Source organism: Nestor notabilis, unplaced genomic scaffold (assembly GCF_000696875.1).
Source record: "Nestor notabilis isolate BGI_N333 unplaced genomic scaffold, ASM69687v1 scaffold1520, whole genome shotgun sequence".
NCBI lineage: Eukaryota > Metazoa > Chordata > Aves > Psittaciformes > Psittacidae > Nestor > Nestor notabilis.
The window spans coordinates 61,784-80,255 of record NW_009910470.1 but is presented as its reverse complement, the minus strand read 5'-3'; the positions used below and the strand labels follow the sequence as shown (position 1 = coordinate 80,255).

General features: G+C 39.1%; 1 protein-coding gene across 1 annotated transcript in view; it reads right to left on the bottom strand.

Annotated features, from left to right (window-relative positions):
• The window catches only part of LOC104402225 (collagen alpha-1(XI) chain-like), a gene marked incomplete at both ends in the record, with an annotated part of 90,010 nt that overhangs the window by 16,857 nt on the left and 54,681 nt on the right, over positions 1-18,472 (bottom strand). The window contains 6 exons of the mRNA XM_010010044.1: positions 2,826-2,933; positions 3,638-3,691; positions 8,718-8,771; positions 9,801-9,908; positions 10,408-10,515; positions 18,061-18,114. Coding sequence (XP_010008346.1) covers positions 2,826-2,933; positions 3,638-3,691; positions 8,718-8,771; positions 9,801-9,908; positions 10,408-10,515; positions 18,061-18,114 — 486 coding nt within the window. The remainder of the gene's footprint in view (positions 1-2,825; positions 2,934-3,637; positions 3,692-8,717; positions 8,772-9,800; positions 9,909-10,407; positions 10,516-18,060; positions 18,115-18,472) is intronic.

The following is an 18,472-nucleotide window of genomic DNA, read 5'->3' as shown; positions in this document are numbered from 1 at the left end:
CTTCAGGGATGGGACATCCACCACCTCTCTGGGCAACCTGTGCCAGGGTTTTACCATCCTCATTGTAAAGAATTTTTTCCTCACATCCAGCCTGAATCTTCCTCTTCTAGTTGAAACCCATCACACCCCATCCTGTCATAACAGGCCCTGCTGAAAAGTCTCTCCCCATCTTTCTTACAGACCCCTTTTAAGAACTGAAAGGCTGCAATAAGGTCTCCCTGATCTGAAATCTAGTATAATACTACCACAGCTAGAAGCAGTATCACTGCTAAGCTGGGCATTCCTAAATGTAGGATCAAAGCTCGGCTGCTATAAAAAGCAGACCCCTCAAATCTGGAGTCAACAGCATTACACTGACTTACATTACAATAAGATCTGGTTCTAAGTTTTACTACTCTAACTTATTTCATGTTTACTTCTGGTTACATCGTAATAATTCAACAAGTGAAATCTGAATTGACTTTCCTTCACTATGAGGAGTTTTAAATAACAAATTTGGTGCTAATTGTTCTAAAGTATGATTAGAAAGTGACTAAATGGCTAGTCTTCAGAGAGCTGATAGTCAGAGAGAAGAATCCCACCTCAAATAAACTAGATCTTCCAGCTGCGAACAGTCTACTCAATTCTACCCTATGAACACAGAAAGACATTTAACTTAAAAAGTTGAATGCTTTGTCCATTATGATTCATGCTCATGCTAATCCTAAACAGCCCATTCAACTGTTTGCTCATAAGCCTTTGAAGACATTTAAATATTTACTTCATATTTCTGTCAAAAAGACTTTCCAAAACTATTTGGTGAACTCCGACTTCGACACTGAAAAAATCCTACTAATTTCACTGAATCAATATTTCATGCATTCTTGGACATAGTATTTTCAGTTCCTTTTGTCAAGAAGCAATTGAGACGTATTATATTCAAAATTGAAGTAAAATTGCCATAAATTGACTATAAGATAACCTAGGCCCATAGAGTTTTTCAGCTATTCTTTAATTTAAACTCCTCTTGTTAGAAATTTCCCTATTTATAAAAATACTATCAAAATCAAATAGCAAGGAAATTCAAAATTAAGGTAATCAATATTCCAAATTACCAATGTTCAATTTTATGAACAATAATACTATTTACTTAATATCCAACGTAAGTCATAGCAATAGAATTTAACTGAACTGTGATACAGTTACTGTGCAATATTATCTGTAAGACAGAGAAAGTTGTTACTCCCCAACAGTTCATAATGACCATGAGAATTAGATTACTGAATAGAAAAAACTCCTGATTTCTCAATGGTACTTCAATACCATTAGCAAATAAGGGCTCTCGGTCCAGGGACCAACATATTCAAATTAAAATCTTGATCAGAGAAATAAAATTCCTCATTTGACATATTTAATTTGTGTAAGTCTCAGCCAATTGTTTTTTATGTTTACATAGCTTAGTGCTCATTAAACTTAAAACGTGAAGGCTGACTTTACTGAAAAACATCAATTGAAATAGGATTTTAGAGCTGAGAAAAATAGCACTAATTTTATTTCATTCTCTTTAAAACAGTAAAAACCTTCACAGTTCATAATAAAATTTAGAAATAACTTTTCTAAGTTAAGATTTCTCAAAATCTTTCAACTTCAAAGGCAACATGAGTCTATGTAAGACATGTTGGTGCAATAATGAACTATTTAGAGCAGCCTGAGAGGGGATCTCATGAATGCAGATCAATAGCTCAAAGGTGGGTGCCAGGAATATGGTGCCAGACTCTTTCCAGTGGTGCCCAGTGACAGGATGAGGAGCAATGGCCATAAACTAACACACAACAAGTTTCACCTCAACATGAGGAAGAACTTTGCATTGAGGGTGTCAGAGCCCTGGAACAGGCAGACATCCCAAACCCACCTGGACACATTCCTGTGTGACCTGCTCTGGGTGGCCCTGCCTTGGCAGGGGGGTTGGACTGGATGATCTCCAGAGGGCCCTTCCAACACTAATAACGAGTCTGTGATTTTCCACGAAGGGTTGAAGGTTTGCAACATTTTATATACCTCATTGTAAGTTTTATGAGCTGCACTAAGTAACAGAATTTAAAAAATGATAGGTACAGGTTAAGGTTTCCATTTTTATGATTCATATTACAGCTTAATGCACGGATTAGAAATAGTTTCAGTGTTCTGTGCTCTAACGTTAATTATATGGAAGTTAATCAATGTCTTGTTCTTTGTTTTGTTCTAATTAAGCAAATAGAATTTTTGAAAAAGCAGAATCTTTCAACTGTAATTCCCTGGATGCAGCAGTGAGAAGCCTACATTTTACTGGATGCTTGCTTGGTGTGTTTTGACTCAAAATAATGATTTGAACAGGAAAAAACATGAAACTATAGGAACCTGCCAGTGATGGCAGCAGCGTATAAGCATCATGGAGTTCTGCCAATCTTTCTGAACACAAGTGTCTGTAAAGGTATCACTGGGAAAACACTGTGTTGCCAAAACCTATTGTGAAAATACAGTAAATGACTAGGACATGTTAAACACTCCTCCAGGTTCAATCTTTTCTTTAAGACGAGCATCTCCAGTAAAAAGAAGCGCTCTTACTGAAGCAGAAGTTGTCAGACTCTAAAAATGAATGAATTATCGAATGAAATTCTAAAGCTTATGGTAGCCAGGAGTTCAGAGCATTCTACCCATCTCCTTCAGCATTTAATCTGCTATTTATGAATATGGGATACTTGAGTTCTTATTATCTGATGCTATTATTTATTTAATAGAAGACAATACTCAGTTTCTGAAAGAATCAGGGTTCTAACAGGTGAAGGGTAAACAATAAAGGAATTTACCTGTAAGCCAATAGGGCCTGGAGGTCCAGGGAATCCTCGAGGACCTTCATCACCTTTTTGCCCAAACATGCCTTGCTGACCTCTTGGGCCTGGCTCCCCATCACCTCCCTGTTTGGAAACAGTGAAAAGCAAAAATATCATAGGTTTGATAATAACAGAAGAAGCTCCATGGAAATCACTGGAAAACAAGAAGGGGGCTCAGAATCATGTCTGGTATCTTTACAAATGCATCTACACACCTTGACTGAATGAAATCTGTTATATAAATAAAATACCAGCATATGCCCTGGTTTAATGTAGGTCAAATAATAACTGCATGTCTCACAAAGATTTTTCCTGAATACCTCTTCTCTTTCACATCTGCATAAACTTTATAGCTGCTGAATACCTACATATTAGTAACTATGAGTAACATATAGTTCTACCAGTCTTCATGGTATCTTCAAGAATTCAAAACCTTCTAAATAAATAAAAAGCAATGAAACTGGTATCAGGTGGATTTTAGTTTTAAATGCATCTGATACCGAGCTGATTTTACCACTGACTGTCATATAAAACATTAACCAATTCACTGCAAGGACAGTCCCATTCCCTATTTACACTACTTCATTTTTAATAATTCCATCGAATTACTGCTCTGCTGTACATCCGCAATACAATAGCTTATTTACAATAAACAACTGCATGCAAGTGGACAATAGAACTGTTAATAGTGTTTTAATAAATGCCTGGGTGAGGAGCATGCAGTTCAAAGAACTTCTAAGTAAGAGATGAGTTACGGCAAGACTGGGGTTTGCTCTAAAGCTACTTACAGCTATACCAGGTGCACCAACAGGACCCTGGAGACCTGGTGGACCTGGAGGACCCTGCGACAAACAAACATCCAAAAGGTAAAGCTAGTGATTATGGCATCTGAAATGAGATTAAAAGCAGATACAGAGACAACCCTATTTGCATGATCAAGGTCTATTAAGCATCTCTACATTTATTCATAGAGAATGTAGCATTATTTAAAAGTCTTTTCCATTCAGTACAATCATTATTTGTTTATCTCTCAAAAACTCAGATTTGCACATCTATAACAGACTTAATACAGGCATTTGTTGGAAGTAGATTTGTAATGTTTCAGAATACTTACAATAGATTCCCATGCAAACATGAATGAAATGAAAAAAGTACTTACTTTTCACAATTAAAAGTAACAGACCTTTCAATGAGATTTGTGCAGGAAATCTCTGTGAAGCATCTTCTAACAATCTATCTTGAAATGGAATGCTTATTTGGATTTGTTCTTTTAAAATTGCAAATGGTTTTTGTAACAGCACAAATGACCTCCAGGAGCCATGAAAACATCTAAGTTCTTGTTTAGCACTTGGAGACATGTACTCTTTGATACCAAGTCTCTGAGATGAACTTCTTACATTTTTCAGTCTCCTTACAGAATAACAGCTTTCCACATTACATTGCACTTAATTTGGAACTCACTTACACAGATATGACATAACAAAGGTATCTAACCAACAGAGTACAGGAATGCAAGATACCAGTTTATAATGTAGTTAAAATTATGCAGTAGGTTGAAGCTGGTTTTTGCACCACCTATAGAGACTAGAGTGATAAAAAGTGAAGCTAAAGCAGCAAAAAACCTTACAGCTGGCAAGGGCTGAATTCCAGTCTGCTATTTCAGACGGCAAGGAAGTTGTCCACAGTTTCTAGTCTGGGAATTCTAATTTAGTGCAGAATAATCCTTGGATTTAATGACCTTGTTAGGGCTAAAATTGGATTATTCTGCCCTTTATAGGGAGATTAGGAAAAGGGACTTCTTAAGTCTATTTCTCTTCATTCTATGTAGGTTTTAGAGTATCTTATTTTCTAGGGAGATTGAAGTGTCAGGCTATGTATTTCTTCTCTTTTATAATTTTCTTGTCACATATATGATGGCAATAGAGCAAAGGCTTTTATCCTCTATGGTGACATTACTAAATGAAAGGAGTCCTAGAAATGCTCCTGTTGACTGGGGGGTGTGTGTGTGTGTGTTACCATGAGAAAGGGAATTAGCAAAGTCATATCAGAACAGAATATTCCTACACTCTGCAGAATGCTTCTACCTGCTCCTTCATTTTTCAGGGCCCAGAAGGAGACCTACACATTTTTCATCTCACTTAAGTACTCATTTTTATATAAGTATTGTTGAAAGGTATTTTGCAATTGATTAATAAGAAGTTATTTGGACACATGGCTAGACTCTTCTTGTCCATTACTCCGGAGGGCAAATGGAGAGGGACTGATCAGAATCATCAGGAGAGACTCTTTAGCTAATGAAGGTTCCTGTGACTGTGGAGGTTTTGAAACTCAAGATAGAACATACATCAACAATAAAATTGTGCCGTCCCTATCCAGGATATGGCAACATGGTATTTTTAGTCAGGCACAGTACAATTAAACCCCCAAACATAAATCCTTGTTAGTTTCAATGGGAAACTGAAGATGTTTCCAGCTCTTCTTTGCTCAGGGTCCTTGGTGTGATTAGTCTCTAAATGCCCACCAAGGCTTTTGTGGGTGTCTAGGTATTGTGCACATCCACTCTTTGTCCTGCAATTTCAGAACTAGGTACTTCCCTTCATAATCTTCCCGAGGCCTTTCTCCCTACCCCACTATCCATCAGCATGTTTAAAGGAAAGCAGATTTGAAATAAACACATTCTGGAATTGTCAGGGTTAAATTACTCTAATTGAGGACAAACAGGATTCAATACACTTGACTTGAAATGTGGTAACATTCACTTCAACTAAGCAGGCCTGAACACCGAATCCTGTATTTTAAGGAAAACATTATATTCCCAAATGCCTCAGACCTTGAGACTGAAAATACAAGATATGTTCTCAAAATTATTATGCTGCAGACACTTTATCTGTAAAGCAGATGACTGCATAATAACCATAACAGTTATTTTAATAACTGTAACAATGATTTTTCTCCTTCTTAGTAGGTGGTGCAGGGCTGCGTTTTGGCTTTAGTCTGAGAACAACACTGCTAACACAACGGTGTTTTAGCTGTTGCTCAGTAGCACTTACCCCGATCAAGGACTTTCAAGTCTCTCATGCTCTGCCAGAGAGGAGGGGAAGCCAGGAGGAAGCAGAGACAGGACACCTGACCCAAACTGGCCAAAGGGCTATTCCACACCACAGCACGTCATGCCCAGTATAGAAACTGGGGGGAGTTACCCAGAAGGCCCAGATCGCTGCTCGGGTCGGGCTGGGCATCAGTTGGCAGGTGGTGAGCGGTTGTACTGTGCATCACTTATGTTTATTGGTTTTTTAACTTTTCCCCTTTTAGTTTTATATTCTCCCCCTTTGTTATTTCCCTTATTAGTAGTGGTATTACTAGTTTTGTATTATACTTTAGTTATTGGACTGTTCTTACCTCAACCTGCGAGGTTTACATTCTTTTGACTCTCCTCCCCATCCCGCCATGAGCAGAAGGGGGAAGAGGGGGGGGAGGGAGCAGCTGCATGGTTCTGAGTTACTGGCTGGGCTTAAACCATGACAGCAGATCTGCTGGAACATGTCCAAATGAATTAGTACTCACAATGGGAACTGTAGTCACAGTCTAATGCTCAGTGTAACTAGCTGGTCTGCTAAAATGGTCTGAAAGAGAAATGTGAAGCATGTGTTTCTTCTGAATTTCTCTGATGCAGAAGCATCTCAAATGAAGAGGGGAAAACAGAAGAATATGCATTTGATCACATCCAAAGCCCGAAGTGAAACTGGACCATGACCTGCTTCATACACTTCTTCTGCCCTTTCCTTTAAACACCAGAATGGTTTAGGCTGGAAGGGACCTTAAAGCTCATCAATTCCAACCCCCTGCCATGGGCAGGGATACCTCCTGCTAGACCAGGTAGCTCCAAGCCCCTGTGTCCAACCTGGCCTTGAGCACTGCCAGGGATGGGGCTGGCCTTTGACCACTGCCGGGGGCGGGCCAGCCACAGCTCCTCTGGGCACCCTGTGCCAGCGCCTCAGCACCCTCACAGGGAAGAATTTCTGCCTAATGTCTAGTCTAGATCTATCCTCTATACGCTTAAAGCCTTTCCCTCTTGTCCTATCCTTACACGCCCTTGTCAAAATTCCCTATCCAGATATCGTATAGGCCCCCTTTAGGCACTGGAGCTGCTCTAAGGTCTCCCCAGCGTCTTCTCTTCTCCAGGCTGACCCAGCTCAGCTCTCTCAGCCTGTCTCCAGAGCAGAGCTGCTCCAGCCCTCGCAGCATCTCTGTGGCCTCCCCTGGACTTGCTCCAGCAGCTCCATGTCCCTCCTGTGTTGCAGACCCCAGAGCTGAGTGCAGTTCTCCACTTGGGGTCTCCCCAGAGCACAGCAGAGGGGCAGGATCCCCTCCCTCAACCTGCTGCTCACACTCTGGGGGTGCACCCAGCACACGGGGGAGGTTCTGGGCTCAAGCACACACTGAAGCTGGGTCATGGGGAGCTTCTCACCCGGCACCCCCAAGTCCTTCTCCTCAGGGCTGCTCCATCCAGTCTCCCCCTACGTGTAGCTGTGCTTACGATTGCCCCAGCCCAGGTGCTGGAGCAATTTTAGTCTGGACCAGAATTTGTTTCCAACTTGGTCATATGTATGTTTCTTGCAAAACTGGGGTTTATCTCTCATCCATATGTATGATATTACATTCTTTTGTGTTAACAGGGCATAACAAATAAATTATTATAGCACTTGCAATTTTACCTAATGAAATAAGGTTGTGAAAAGTATCTGTATTCTGCACTGGAAATTGTAAAAGTCTTTCTCACATAAGTAACTGGAAAGAAAAAGGTTTTCTTTAAAAATAAAAGAAGCTTGTCTTTTTCTGTGCATTTTGTTGACACATTTTTTTTCTATGAAATTATAAACCTGCAATTTGCTTGAATTTTTATGTATCCTCCATAAAACATTATCTGATTATGTGTAAGCCATAAATTTGGTATAATTTTTAGAAGCCATCTACTTTTATGGTGCTAAGTCATTAATCATAAAAAGCACACAGTGTTTTCAAGACAATAAATATGCTTAGTTATGAATATCTCTATATTGAATTCTGAGCTTTGCTAACTGTGAATATTGATAAAATATAATAATAATAATTAAAAAAAAATCATTCTCCATTATGTCTTAGGGAAAACTATTCAACTAAAATGCCAGTTTATCTTGAAATTGAACAGAAGTGAAAACAAACCTTTTCTGACTTTTTGGGAAAGAAACAAAAATCAAACAGAAAAGAAGTGTCTAGTTTTATTCTTTCTAGCTTCAAATTTTACAGTAGAAAAAGCTGATTTGTATCTTTCTGGCTTCAATTAACAGAGGAAGTACTTGAACTTTGGAAGTAATTTTGAATTTACTCTGAGGTCTTGAAATGTGGCAATCAGTTAAGTGTGCTTTCCATGGATTAAATATTCTTTACAAATTTTAAAACTCTGTTAGTAGGTTTCTCTATTGAGTCTTCATATTCTTCATCATTATGCCTGCCAAGCTAAAGCTGGGTATGTTCACCCAATCCAGTCGGTGAAGTGAACTTAATCACAGTAAAAGAATGTATCTGTATGCTTGGTCTCTTCCAGTTCACATGGAGAATGGATGAATCAAAATAATATAGGAAGGAAGGTAGTTTACCTAGCTATTTTTTAATTATTCTGTAAGCTCAAGGAATATGAGAAATACTAAATAAAGGCTCTAGAACTACAAACCTCTAGTGTTGCGCTAAAACGTCACCTTATTTTGAAGACACGTTTTTGAAGTGTGTCTTTGTTTCTGTTCAGTGATGTAGCAAGGCTCCCTGAATACTTCATACATGAATACTTCCTATTTATGAAGAATGGAATGGAGGAAGGATTGCGCTACTCACGTTTTCTCCCTTGTCGCCTTTACTACCTTTCTGACCTGGTTCACCAATTTCACCCTGTAAGGGAAAGTTAAAAGTTAAACTTCTTGTTTAAAATGGTCTCCTTCACACTCAGCTGAATTCAATATAACAGTATCTTTAAATGTTCCCTTTGATATGATTCTTCTGTGTTTTATGCTGCTGCTTTAAGTGTGAAGGTCTAAAGGGGGCAATTCTGCACCCATCAATAGTATGTCATATTAATCCAGATATTGATTGCTACATTGCAAAGGGTAACAAGACCTGGCTTTGAAGTATAGTCCAACTGAGCTCTAAATAGAGGAAATTGTGTTCCTCATGTCACCTTCAATATGAACTTACAACGAAAGCACCCTGATTTACAGACTCATCTAACCATATGTGACTGAAATAACTGCTTCTCACTGAAGTGTACAATACTTCAAAACTTCAAAATTATTCAAATCACCAGGAAAAATATGTTTTCTTTATACAGTAATAAAAGATAATTAAATTAAATCACAGAAAATACTGTAGGATAAATAACACTCATGCATCATAAAAATGGACCTCAAAATCTTTACCTTTACCCTTGCTAAGAGAACAGTGCTGGATCGAGCAAACATGTAAGCTGATCCTGAAAGATGCCATATCCTAATTTCTGCCAGAAGTCAACAGAGTATCTCTGCTGTGAACGTATTAGATTGACACTCTCAACCTATTCAGTGGTTCCAAATCACTGTACGTCACTGAGACTATTTTATCTTCCTCATTCAGCAAACTAAGTTTCTAAAATAAGCAAGAATTAATTTTGTCATCATCTGCCTTGATTTGTTTTGCCACACTTTCATCCTTGTTTCTTTGCCAGGATAAATGTTAGTCTTGAACACAAATCCCAGTGTCCCATGGCATCTGCTCCTCAGGCATCTGATTATAGAAGGGTTTTTCAGGTTTTTTGCAGTAGGTGGAAGAAGTCTGCAGGAGGCAGGGCTAAGAGCTGTTTCGTTGTCATATTTATGGTGAGAAAAGCTACAGAGAACTTCACTGGCAGATCTCACAGATGCACTAATACCAATTTTAATGATTCACCTTGTCACCATCTTCTCCTGGAGAACCACTAGGACCAGCAGGACCAGGAAGTCCCACAGGACCCTGTACTCCATCACGTCCAGCAGGACCTTGAGGACCTTTTTCACCCTGGTTTTCAAGAAACAGAAGTGATCCACCATTACCACAGGAGACTAATGGAGATTTCAGTACAGGGAGTCATATTACCACTAAAAAATAATAAGGAAAAGAGAAATAGAAAGGAAACTGTAAAAGGAAGAGAGTGCATCAGAAAATTATACTAAGTAATAATGAAAGCCAACGACAAATACATGTCTACAGTAATGCAGAATGGCTGGGTACAAAGTTTTAATGAAAGAATGATCTGACAAACTTTTTTATTATATCCATTCCCTGCTGTGATAATAACAGGTTCCATTCCCTGCTGTGATAATAACAGGCTTAACCCTGCCTGTATGTTAGAGGTTATGACAATAAATGTTTTACTATTTACTTATTCGTAATGTAAAAGGAATAGATCAGTTATTCTGAGGATGTTTAACAGACAAATACTAGAGTGGGTAAGAGTAACATCCTGGAATGAAAAGTCTGTGCTGTAATAGTTTTATGTGACTCTGTGATTACTTACAGGAGCACCCTTCTCTCCTGCAGGGCCTGGAGGACCCTGAGGTCCAGGACGACCTGGTAGACCAATTGGGCCAGCGGTGCCCGCTGCTCCACGTTCCCCTGGTGAACCCTGGAAAGAAAGAATAGAGTGTCAGACAATTCTGATACAAGCCTGAAAACTGTCGGTGGTTTTCATGATTCGGGTGAACAGGAAGATAACCTGTTACTCACTGAGATTCCATCTGGTAGAAGGATACACATTCAGCATGTGTGCAAGTAAAGGAAAAGGCTAAAAGAAGTAACCTGAAGTTCATACTCCATAGTTCTTATTCAATGCTACTTGGGTTTTTTTCACCCCTTCCTGTATTTGTTCATCATAATACAAGTGTGCTTCAGCCTGTTTTCAAGAACATTTTCCCCTCTGCTTCCAAAATACGTTGCTATACTACTTTGATGAATGAATATTCACTGTATTAAAATACAGAACTAACCCATATAATAATAAATAAGTTTTACTCTAACGTCAATAAGCCTCACTTTTAAATGAGTTATACCATTGTCATTATTGCATTCCTTTCTACCAAAACATCCATAAATGAAAATTTAGTTCCTACATTCCCTCTCAGTTCTTCACTTGAAGCAGTGTAGGGCTTATGGCTGCTCCATAAAAAGCCAACCTTTAAATATGTCAATCTGCCACAGAGCTAGGTTTACACTTGAATTCCTAATACCTCCTTGATCACACAGGCAGATTCTGACCAACCATGAAATGAATTCATGACAGCACAGGGGAAAACTTCCTGTGTCTTGATGGAGGTTAACTGCCATCTAACCTGCTTCTTCCTGTCTCTCCACAAGAGTCAGCAAGTGCAGGGAGACAGAAGCATGATGCTCTCCTGAGTACAGGCAGAGCGTAGAGAATGACGGAACTACTTTGTGCTTTTTTACACCATCACTGGCTGATAACTGACAGGAGATTCAGCTTTGCCAGTCCTCATACTTCCTGAAGATTCAAGATGCTCTACATCCTTCCTGTGTCCTGTAGATAGGAGAGCATGGGAACAAAGACAGTGGGGTATTCTGTTCCATTATATTCTACATGGGAGCTAGCCTCGCGCTTACAAGTCTAATGGGGAAAAACTATTTCACTAACAGCAATAGAGTAAACCTTGAAACCTGTGGGCTCACTGAAAAAACTGAGAAGCAAAGAGAGCTCTTCTCTCACCTATATTTCTATATCTTCACACTTTGGCAGCATCTTTGGGGTTTGTGTTTCAAATAATTCACCATTTTTGCATCAATAGAGCACTGTTAAAGTTTTGTTTGCTGTACAGTTCATATTTCTCTAGCTTTTCAGCTTGACACCTACAAGATAGTTTGTAACACTTTAAAGTGGTAATTTCACATTTCCAGCTGTTGTACTGGAAGGGGAGCGATAGATCATGGAATCATGGATAAGTAATAGGTGGTATAGCCCGACACTCTGAACAGCCAAGTGTTTTTTTCATGTTTAAGAAAGATCAAATTTGCTGGCTCTTGTAACATTGGAATTTTAAAATTCTTTCACTTAGGAGGGCCCAAGATTTTGCTTTTAATCATGATGTACTTTTCTTGGACTGACTATAATAAGGGGCTTTACCCTTCAGGTAACTGTGGCAGGAGAGAATGCTGAACGGTTGCTCCAAATATTTTTGCAAATTCTCTCAGTAAAATATGATTTTGTGTGAGTGTCCAACAAATATTATTTGTGCAGGAATCACAGATGCCTTTATCCTTCCAAGTGCTGGTCTATTTATTCAGGTCAGGGTAGATGCCTAAGTTTCTGTCCTATTTCTATTATTTTAGTTTCTAAGACTTCCGTGAGTTCAACAGGAAAAATGCCATACCCTGCAGATATGCCACCATGGCCTCTGATCTTGTCAGGTCTCATAAGCTATACAAATTTAGGTCACCTCATCAGTAGGATGCAAGAATAGAAAGGAAAAAAATCTAAATAAGTCATGGATTTTTTCTGTATCAGACAGCAGACACTAACAGTGGCCATAATTTCTAGTACCTCTTCTTAATCAGCCAACTTTTCATCTTTATCTTTGCATCATTTTTATTTGTTATGCTTAAACTCCACATGAGTTATGAACAGAAACTACACCTTCTGTTTTCAAGGATCCTCTCATGTCTTTGTGAGAATGGCCTCTGATCAAAGCAGAACACTTTAAATTATACTGACAACTCATACAAGCATTTTAGGCAGCTTCTTAAGTCTGTTCTATCTTTCAATGTTTATTATCTTCCATTGCCTCTCTGTCCCACTCTGAAACAATCCCGTTATATTACTAAACTCCTTGTTAAGCTGTGATCTTGCGGTGGTACTCACAGCCTTGAATTTGTTTATTAATTAAAACAGAATGGAAGTGTCATGCTTTGTCTTGCATTTCTCTTATACAGACTAAACTCATTAGTAACCGTGGGTTTTCTCACTTTCTGTGAGGAGATATGTAACTATAGCTATTTTATATACTACACAGTAGAAGCAACACCTTTTACTGATTAACAAAATGCCTAACAAGCAAAGATCCCCATGACTGAAAAATGTTATCAAATAGAGGAAGATTAGTGCTAGATAGCTTAGTACTGATAATTGGGTAGCCTACAGCTGGCTTACTCTGTGTCCAATTTGGGCACCCTATTCCTAAATAAGCTAATGAAAAATGACTGCTTGACATTCCAAAGAGTTTTCTCTCATTAGCATTCAGCATTCCACACAGTAGTATGAGAAGAGGAGAAAACAAACAGAAGACTAAAATAGCACATAAAAGAGAACTGGTAAAAAAAACCAAACACTGAAAAACCCCCAACACAACAAAACAAACACACACAAAAAAACCCAAAATGAAACAAAAAACCACAGAAAAAAGCCCTTGCTTTGTAGTGCATTCATGCATTTCTTTCTTTTGCCCAAATCCTTCTAAGCACAGTAATTGGCATGCACAGAATTTGGAGCTGTCATTTGTTTGGTATGCTTGCAGATGCATGCACTAGCCAAAAAAGCTTGTAACTGACTATATATGCTACTTAGAAACAATTGGTATTGAACGGGAATTGGAGGAAAATCATTACTGGCATGAATTATTTTCCTACTATAAACGGCAAATGAAGACTCCATTATAAGGACACTCCTGTGTCTATACTCTGTTGGCTAAAAATAGATGGGAAAATATTTTAGGACTATTTGATGCTCACGGTCTGCTATGAGATTCTGTGAAAGAATCCCAAGCTATTGTGGTTTAATTGTTGTCCTCACAGATGCATAACCCAGGATGAAGGGCACCTCTGCATCTTTTTTGGTCTGAAAAACAATTTCAACATAACGAGTTAGTAATTAAAGATGAAATAGGAAACAAATCCCACTGAGGACTTCTGGAATACTCACAGGGCAGCTTGGTGCTCTTTGTGCCTCAAGTGGCACTGCTTGTACTGTAGTGAACTCAAGATATACTTCAAAAGCAATGAATTTTTTACCCTTCAAACTCTCTTTCCGCTCTGCTTACAACTCCTGCTATCACTACATCTCAAAGACTGGAAAAGCAATATGCAAAGAATTCTGAGCTTCCTAAGTGACTCTTTCTATGACTACATTTACCTTAGCAGGAAGTGTGGCCCCAACAGCAGTGGCCTTATAAAGTGAAGAAGCTATTGGTACTGTGCTCCTGACATCTGTACTCGGTATTTCTGGACTATACTGAGAAGAATTTGTCTGGCACTGAACTCCCATTATCTAGTGGGTATTAGAAGCTCTCCTGGAATTTCTCTTCCGGTTTAGTTTCTCCTGAATGCAATACTGTTCATAAGCTCCAAGAGAGCTCCATGATCTGAACCAAAGGATGGTAAATGGGGATGATTGAGATACTCACCTCAAAAAGGCTCTCATTTTTGAAGTAAAACACTATAATCTATAGACACCCCATTAGAATCAGAAAAATGTGGATCATGTGAATTTAAATTCAGAAACACCTCGTAACCTTACATGATGCATATTAATGACAAACTATGATAGCAGTGGTAGAACTATTGTGTGGGCATCTTGTCTGGAAAAGTGGGTTGTGTTAAATGCCAAATACTCTTGATGTCAAGTACACTTGTGCTGTCTGGTTTGTGTATGCTCAGAAGAGTTCTGGTTCACTGCACCTGAACTATCTGCTTGAGAGGTTAGTACAGCCTTAAGGCCTCCTTCAAAAAATCAAGACGTGACCCTTAGATGGAAGAAACTGTTCTGGTCTATGCCTTCTGGATTTTGATTTATCTTTTCTTTTAACAGTTTGGTTCCTCAGATGGGGTGGCATGGTCTCCCTACTACTAGCTTCCCTTCTCTTCCCTTCCCTTCCCTTCCCTTCCCTTCCCTTCCCTTCCCTTCCCTTCCCTTCCCTTCCCTTCCCAGCTACCTTATTTTAGTGCCTTTCAGGAAAGTATAGATAAGGCTTGGTGTTAAGGAGAATTGTAAAGCAAAAATGCAAGTTCTTGATTTAAAGAATAACAGCTTAAAGGCATTAAGAATTCAATAATTAAGTTTAAGAATTTCACTACTGAGTATTAAGAAATCAAGAAGTAAAACTTAAAAGTATGCTACAGCAGATCTTTTCCAATAATGTAGACAAAATCCAAAACCAAGAACCTTATACTATGGTTTGGGGGTTTTTTTCCTCCTTAGTTAATGCATTCCTATCTCAATATGATTTGCAGGGACAGAAGAGAGCTTTATTGTTGAAATACACAGAATTTCATCACTTTTTTTGTCTAACAGGAATAGCTGTGCTGATATTTATTTTTTTACTTCAGTTGCACTGAATGAAAGAATTAAGTTGACAAGATGACTGTCAAAATCTACACAATTGACATTTGGGAATAACTGTACCATGTTTCGAATACCTCTGCATCTGTAGAACGTCCTTGCATAAAAAGATGACAACAGAGAACAGGCAACTTAAGTATATCCTACTTCAAATACTTTCAGCAGATGACTATCAGAAACTGAAGTGAAAGAGGCAGCAGAGGTATAGACAGAAGTCCAAACATGAAACAAAAACTTAAATGTAAAAAGCTCTTGAGCACATGACCACCGAGGAAAAGCCTAGTCACAGTGCTCAAGGGAGAATAATTTACTGTTTTGAGGAATGAGTACATATCACTGCTTCTCTATCATAATCAGAAAGAAAAAAACTATAACCACAAAAAGTTGGCAAATACATTTTTATGCCTACGTTGAGCTTAAAATGTTGAGAGGTAATATTATTGAATGACATGATTTTACATAGCTCTGATTAGCCAAGCAAACATAACTTTTAGTGATCCTAACTATAGGCATGGTTCACACAAGTACAATAAAGTCTTGAAAGCAATGGATGGTTTTGACCATCATAACTTCTAAAACTCTAAAGCAATTGTATAATTTCACTTCATTTCTTTATGAATTCATGAAATGATACTGTTAATAAGCCATTCTTACATTCTTGCATGATCTATTTTCCCATGGATTTCAATGGAAGATTTCGAGGTTTATGTGACTATTTTCTGTATTCTTTTTTACAATGCTCATTATACTTTACCAAAATTCTTAAGCTTGCTCTACAATTTCTCCCTTTTCCTACAGAAACTAAACTTTGAAAAATATTTTTCTCAGTGTGGATGCTCTGGCAAAAATAATCATCCCAAATTCATTCTCTGTACCAAATTTAAAGCACTTCAAAATAGGATTAAGATCTTTACTCTTCTTTAAATGTGTTGAGATCTCCAAACTCTGAGTGAACAACCTCAATAGATTCCAAGAGGACTGTCTTCAAAATTTTGGGTTTGTTTCTGGTTTTTTTTAAGATATCAAATAAATCAGAAATTGTAGAACAGTGGTGGAAAGAAATAGGCTGGGTGACATTTCCCAACCATCCAGAAATTACTGAAGAAGAGGAGAATATTTACCAGTTTTATTCTTTATGGCTGGAAAGTTCTGCTACCCCAGTCTAAACAAAACCAATCTGTTTCACAATGAGTTAAAAGGAATCAACCTTACACATAGGCTGGTATATGGTTGCAAATACTAGATGCAGTAATAAGAGTGCAAATGTAGTGAATGCACAGATTTAAAAGCTATCTTATGCTATGCACGACACCAGCAGTATTCTTTAACATGTGGGTCAACTGCATAAGTGAACTGCACTTCACAAAGGGAACAAAGTTGTACTGGGTTTATGTGTCAAGATCTCAGGGGTGGGAGGAAGGGCTGCAGGGGTGACTTCTGTGAGAAGATGCCATAAGCTTCCCCTGTGTCTAATACAGCCAATGCCAGCTGGCTCCAAGACAGACCTGCTGCTGGCCAAGGCCAAGCCCATCAGTGATGGTGGTAATGTCTCTGGCATGACATAGTTAAGAAGGAGGGAAAAAAGAAAAACTGGGCAAGAGCAATTGCAGTCAGAGAGAGGAGTGAGAACATGTGAGACATACAACCCTGAGACACCAAGATCAGTGAAGGAGGGGAGGAAGCACCGGAGCCGAAATTCCCTGCAGCCTGTGGCAAAGATCATGGGGAGTCAGGCTGTCCCCCTGCAGCTCATGGAGGTTAACTGCAGAGTGGGTATCAACCTGCAGCCTGGGGAGGTTACGAGGGAGCAGATATCCCCCTGCAGCCCATGGAGATTATCAAGGGAGCAGGTATCCATCTGCAGCCCATGGATGACCCCGTACCAGAGCAGGTGGATGCCCAAAGGAGGCACACTGGAGCAAGTCTGCTGGCCGGAGCTGTGACCCCACAGGGAACCCATGCTGGAGCAGCCTGTTCCTCAAGGGCTGCACCCTGTGGAAGGGACCCACGCTGGAGCAGATCATGAAGAACTGCAAGCACATGGGAAGGACCCCTGTGGGAGAAGTTCCTGGAAGACTGTCTCCTGTGAGTGGGACCCCATTCTGGAGCAGGGGAGCAGTGTGATGAGAAAGCAACAGCAGACAGAATATGTGATGAACTGACCACAACCTCCATTCCCTGCCTCCCTGTGTCATTTTGGGGAAAGAAATGGAGAACTGGCAAATGAAGTTCAGCCTGGGAAGAAGGGAGGGGTGGGGGGATGGTGTTTTTAAGATGTGGTTTTATCTCATTCTCCTCCTCTGCCTTGAGCAGTAATAAATTAAATTCATTTCCCCAAGTCAAGTCTGTTTTGCCCATAAGGGTAATGGCTGAGTGATACTCCTGTCTTTATCCTAACTCATGAGCCTTTTGGTGTATTCTTTCTCTTCCTGTCCAGGTAAGAAGGGGAAGTGATAGAGCAGCTTGGTGGGCACCTGGTGGGCAGCCAAGTAAACCCGCCACAACCACAATGAATCCCTTATTGACTATCCATAGATTTTCCATTATGGAAGACCTCTTTCATCTCAACAAGGAGTTAAGTGGCAAGTATTGAGCAACAAATAAATCTTGTGCCTACTGCTAGCAGAAGGCTTCAGATGTTCATAACCTTCACGCTCCTTGAATGTTCGTTAGTATGTAATTAGTAGAGAGTAAGTATTGATCACTTCAAATGACATCTATCTGCTGGTTTACAGCCTGTGTTGATGAAAACATCACAGCATGTTCAGAAGAAAAAAGGTTACTACATAATACTGTTTCTATTTCCATGAGGTTATGATGTTTACTTACAAGTGGGCCAGGCGGGCCTTGTGGGCCTTCCCCTCCTTTCAAACCAGCTGGACCCTAAAAAAATGAAAAAAGGGGGTAAAAAAAAGCTTTTCTCTTACACTGGAAAGTTCAAGAGTTATTTTTTCAAGATATAAAAAGAAGAATGTAGAAATCCAAAGACAAGAAACTGGATAAATTCCTTTTTGCTTATATAGGCAATGATATTTAACAATATTGGATGTTTGATATTTGTTCTATTGCATTCATCTTTCAGCACAGTAGAAGGTTTCATGAAATAAAAGAGTTAATCAATTATTTTCTTGTATTTACAAACATCATTTCAATTTTTCTAGTGCTTATATCATACCTGAGCACCTGGAAGGCCTCTCTCTCCAGGGAAACCGCGAAGACCTGCTGGTCCATCTTTCCCAGG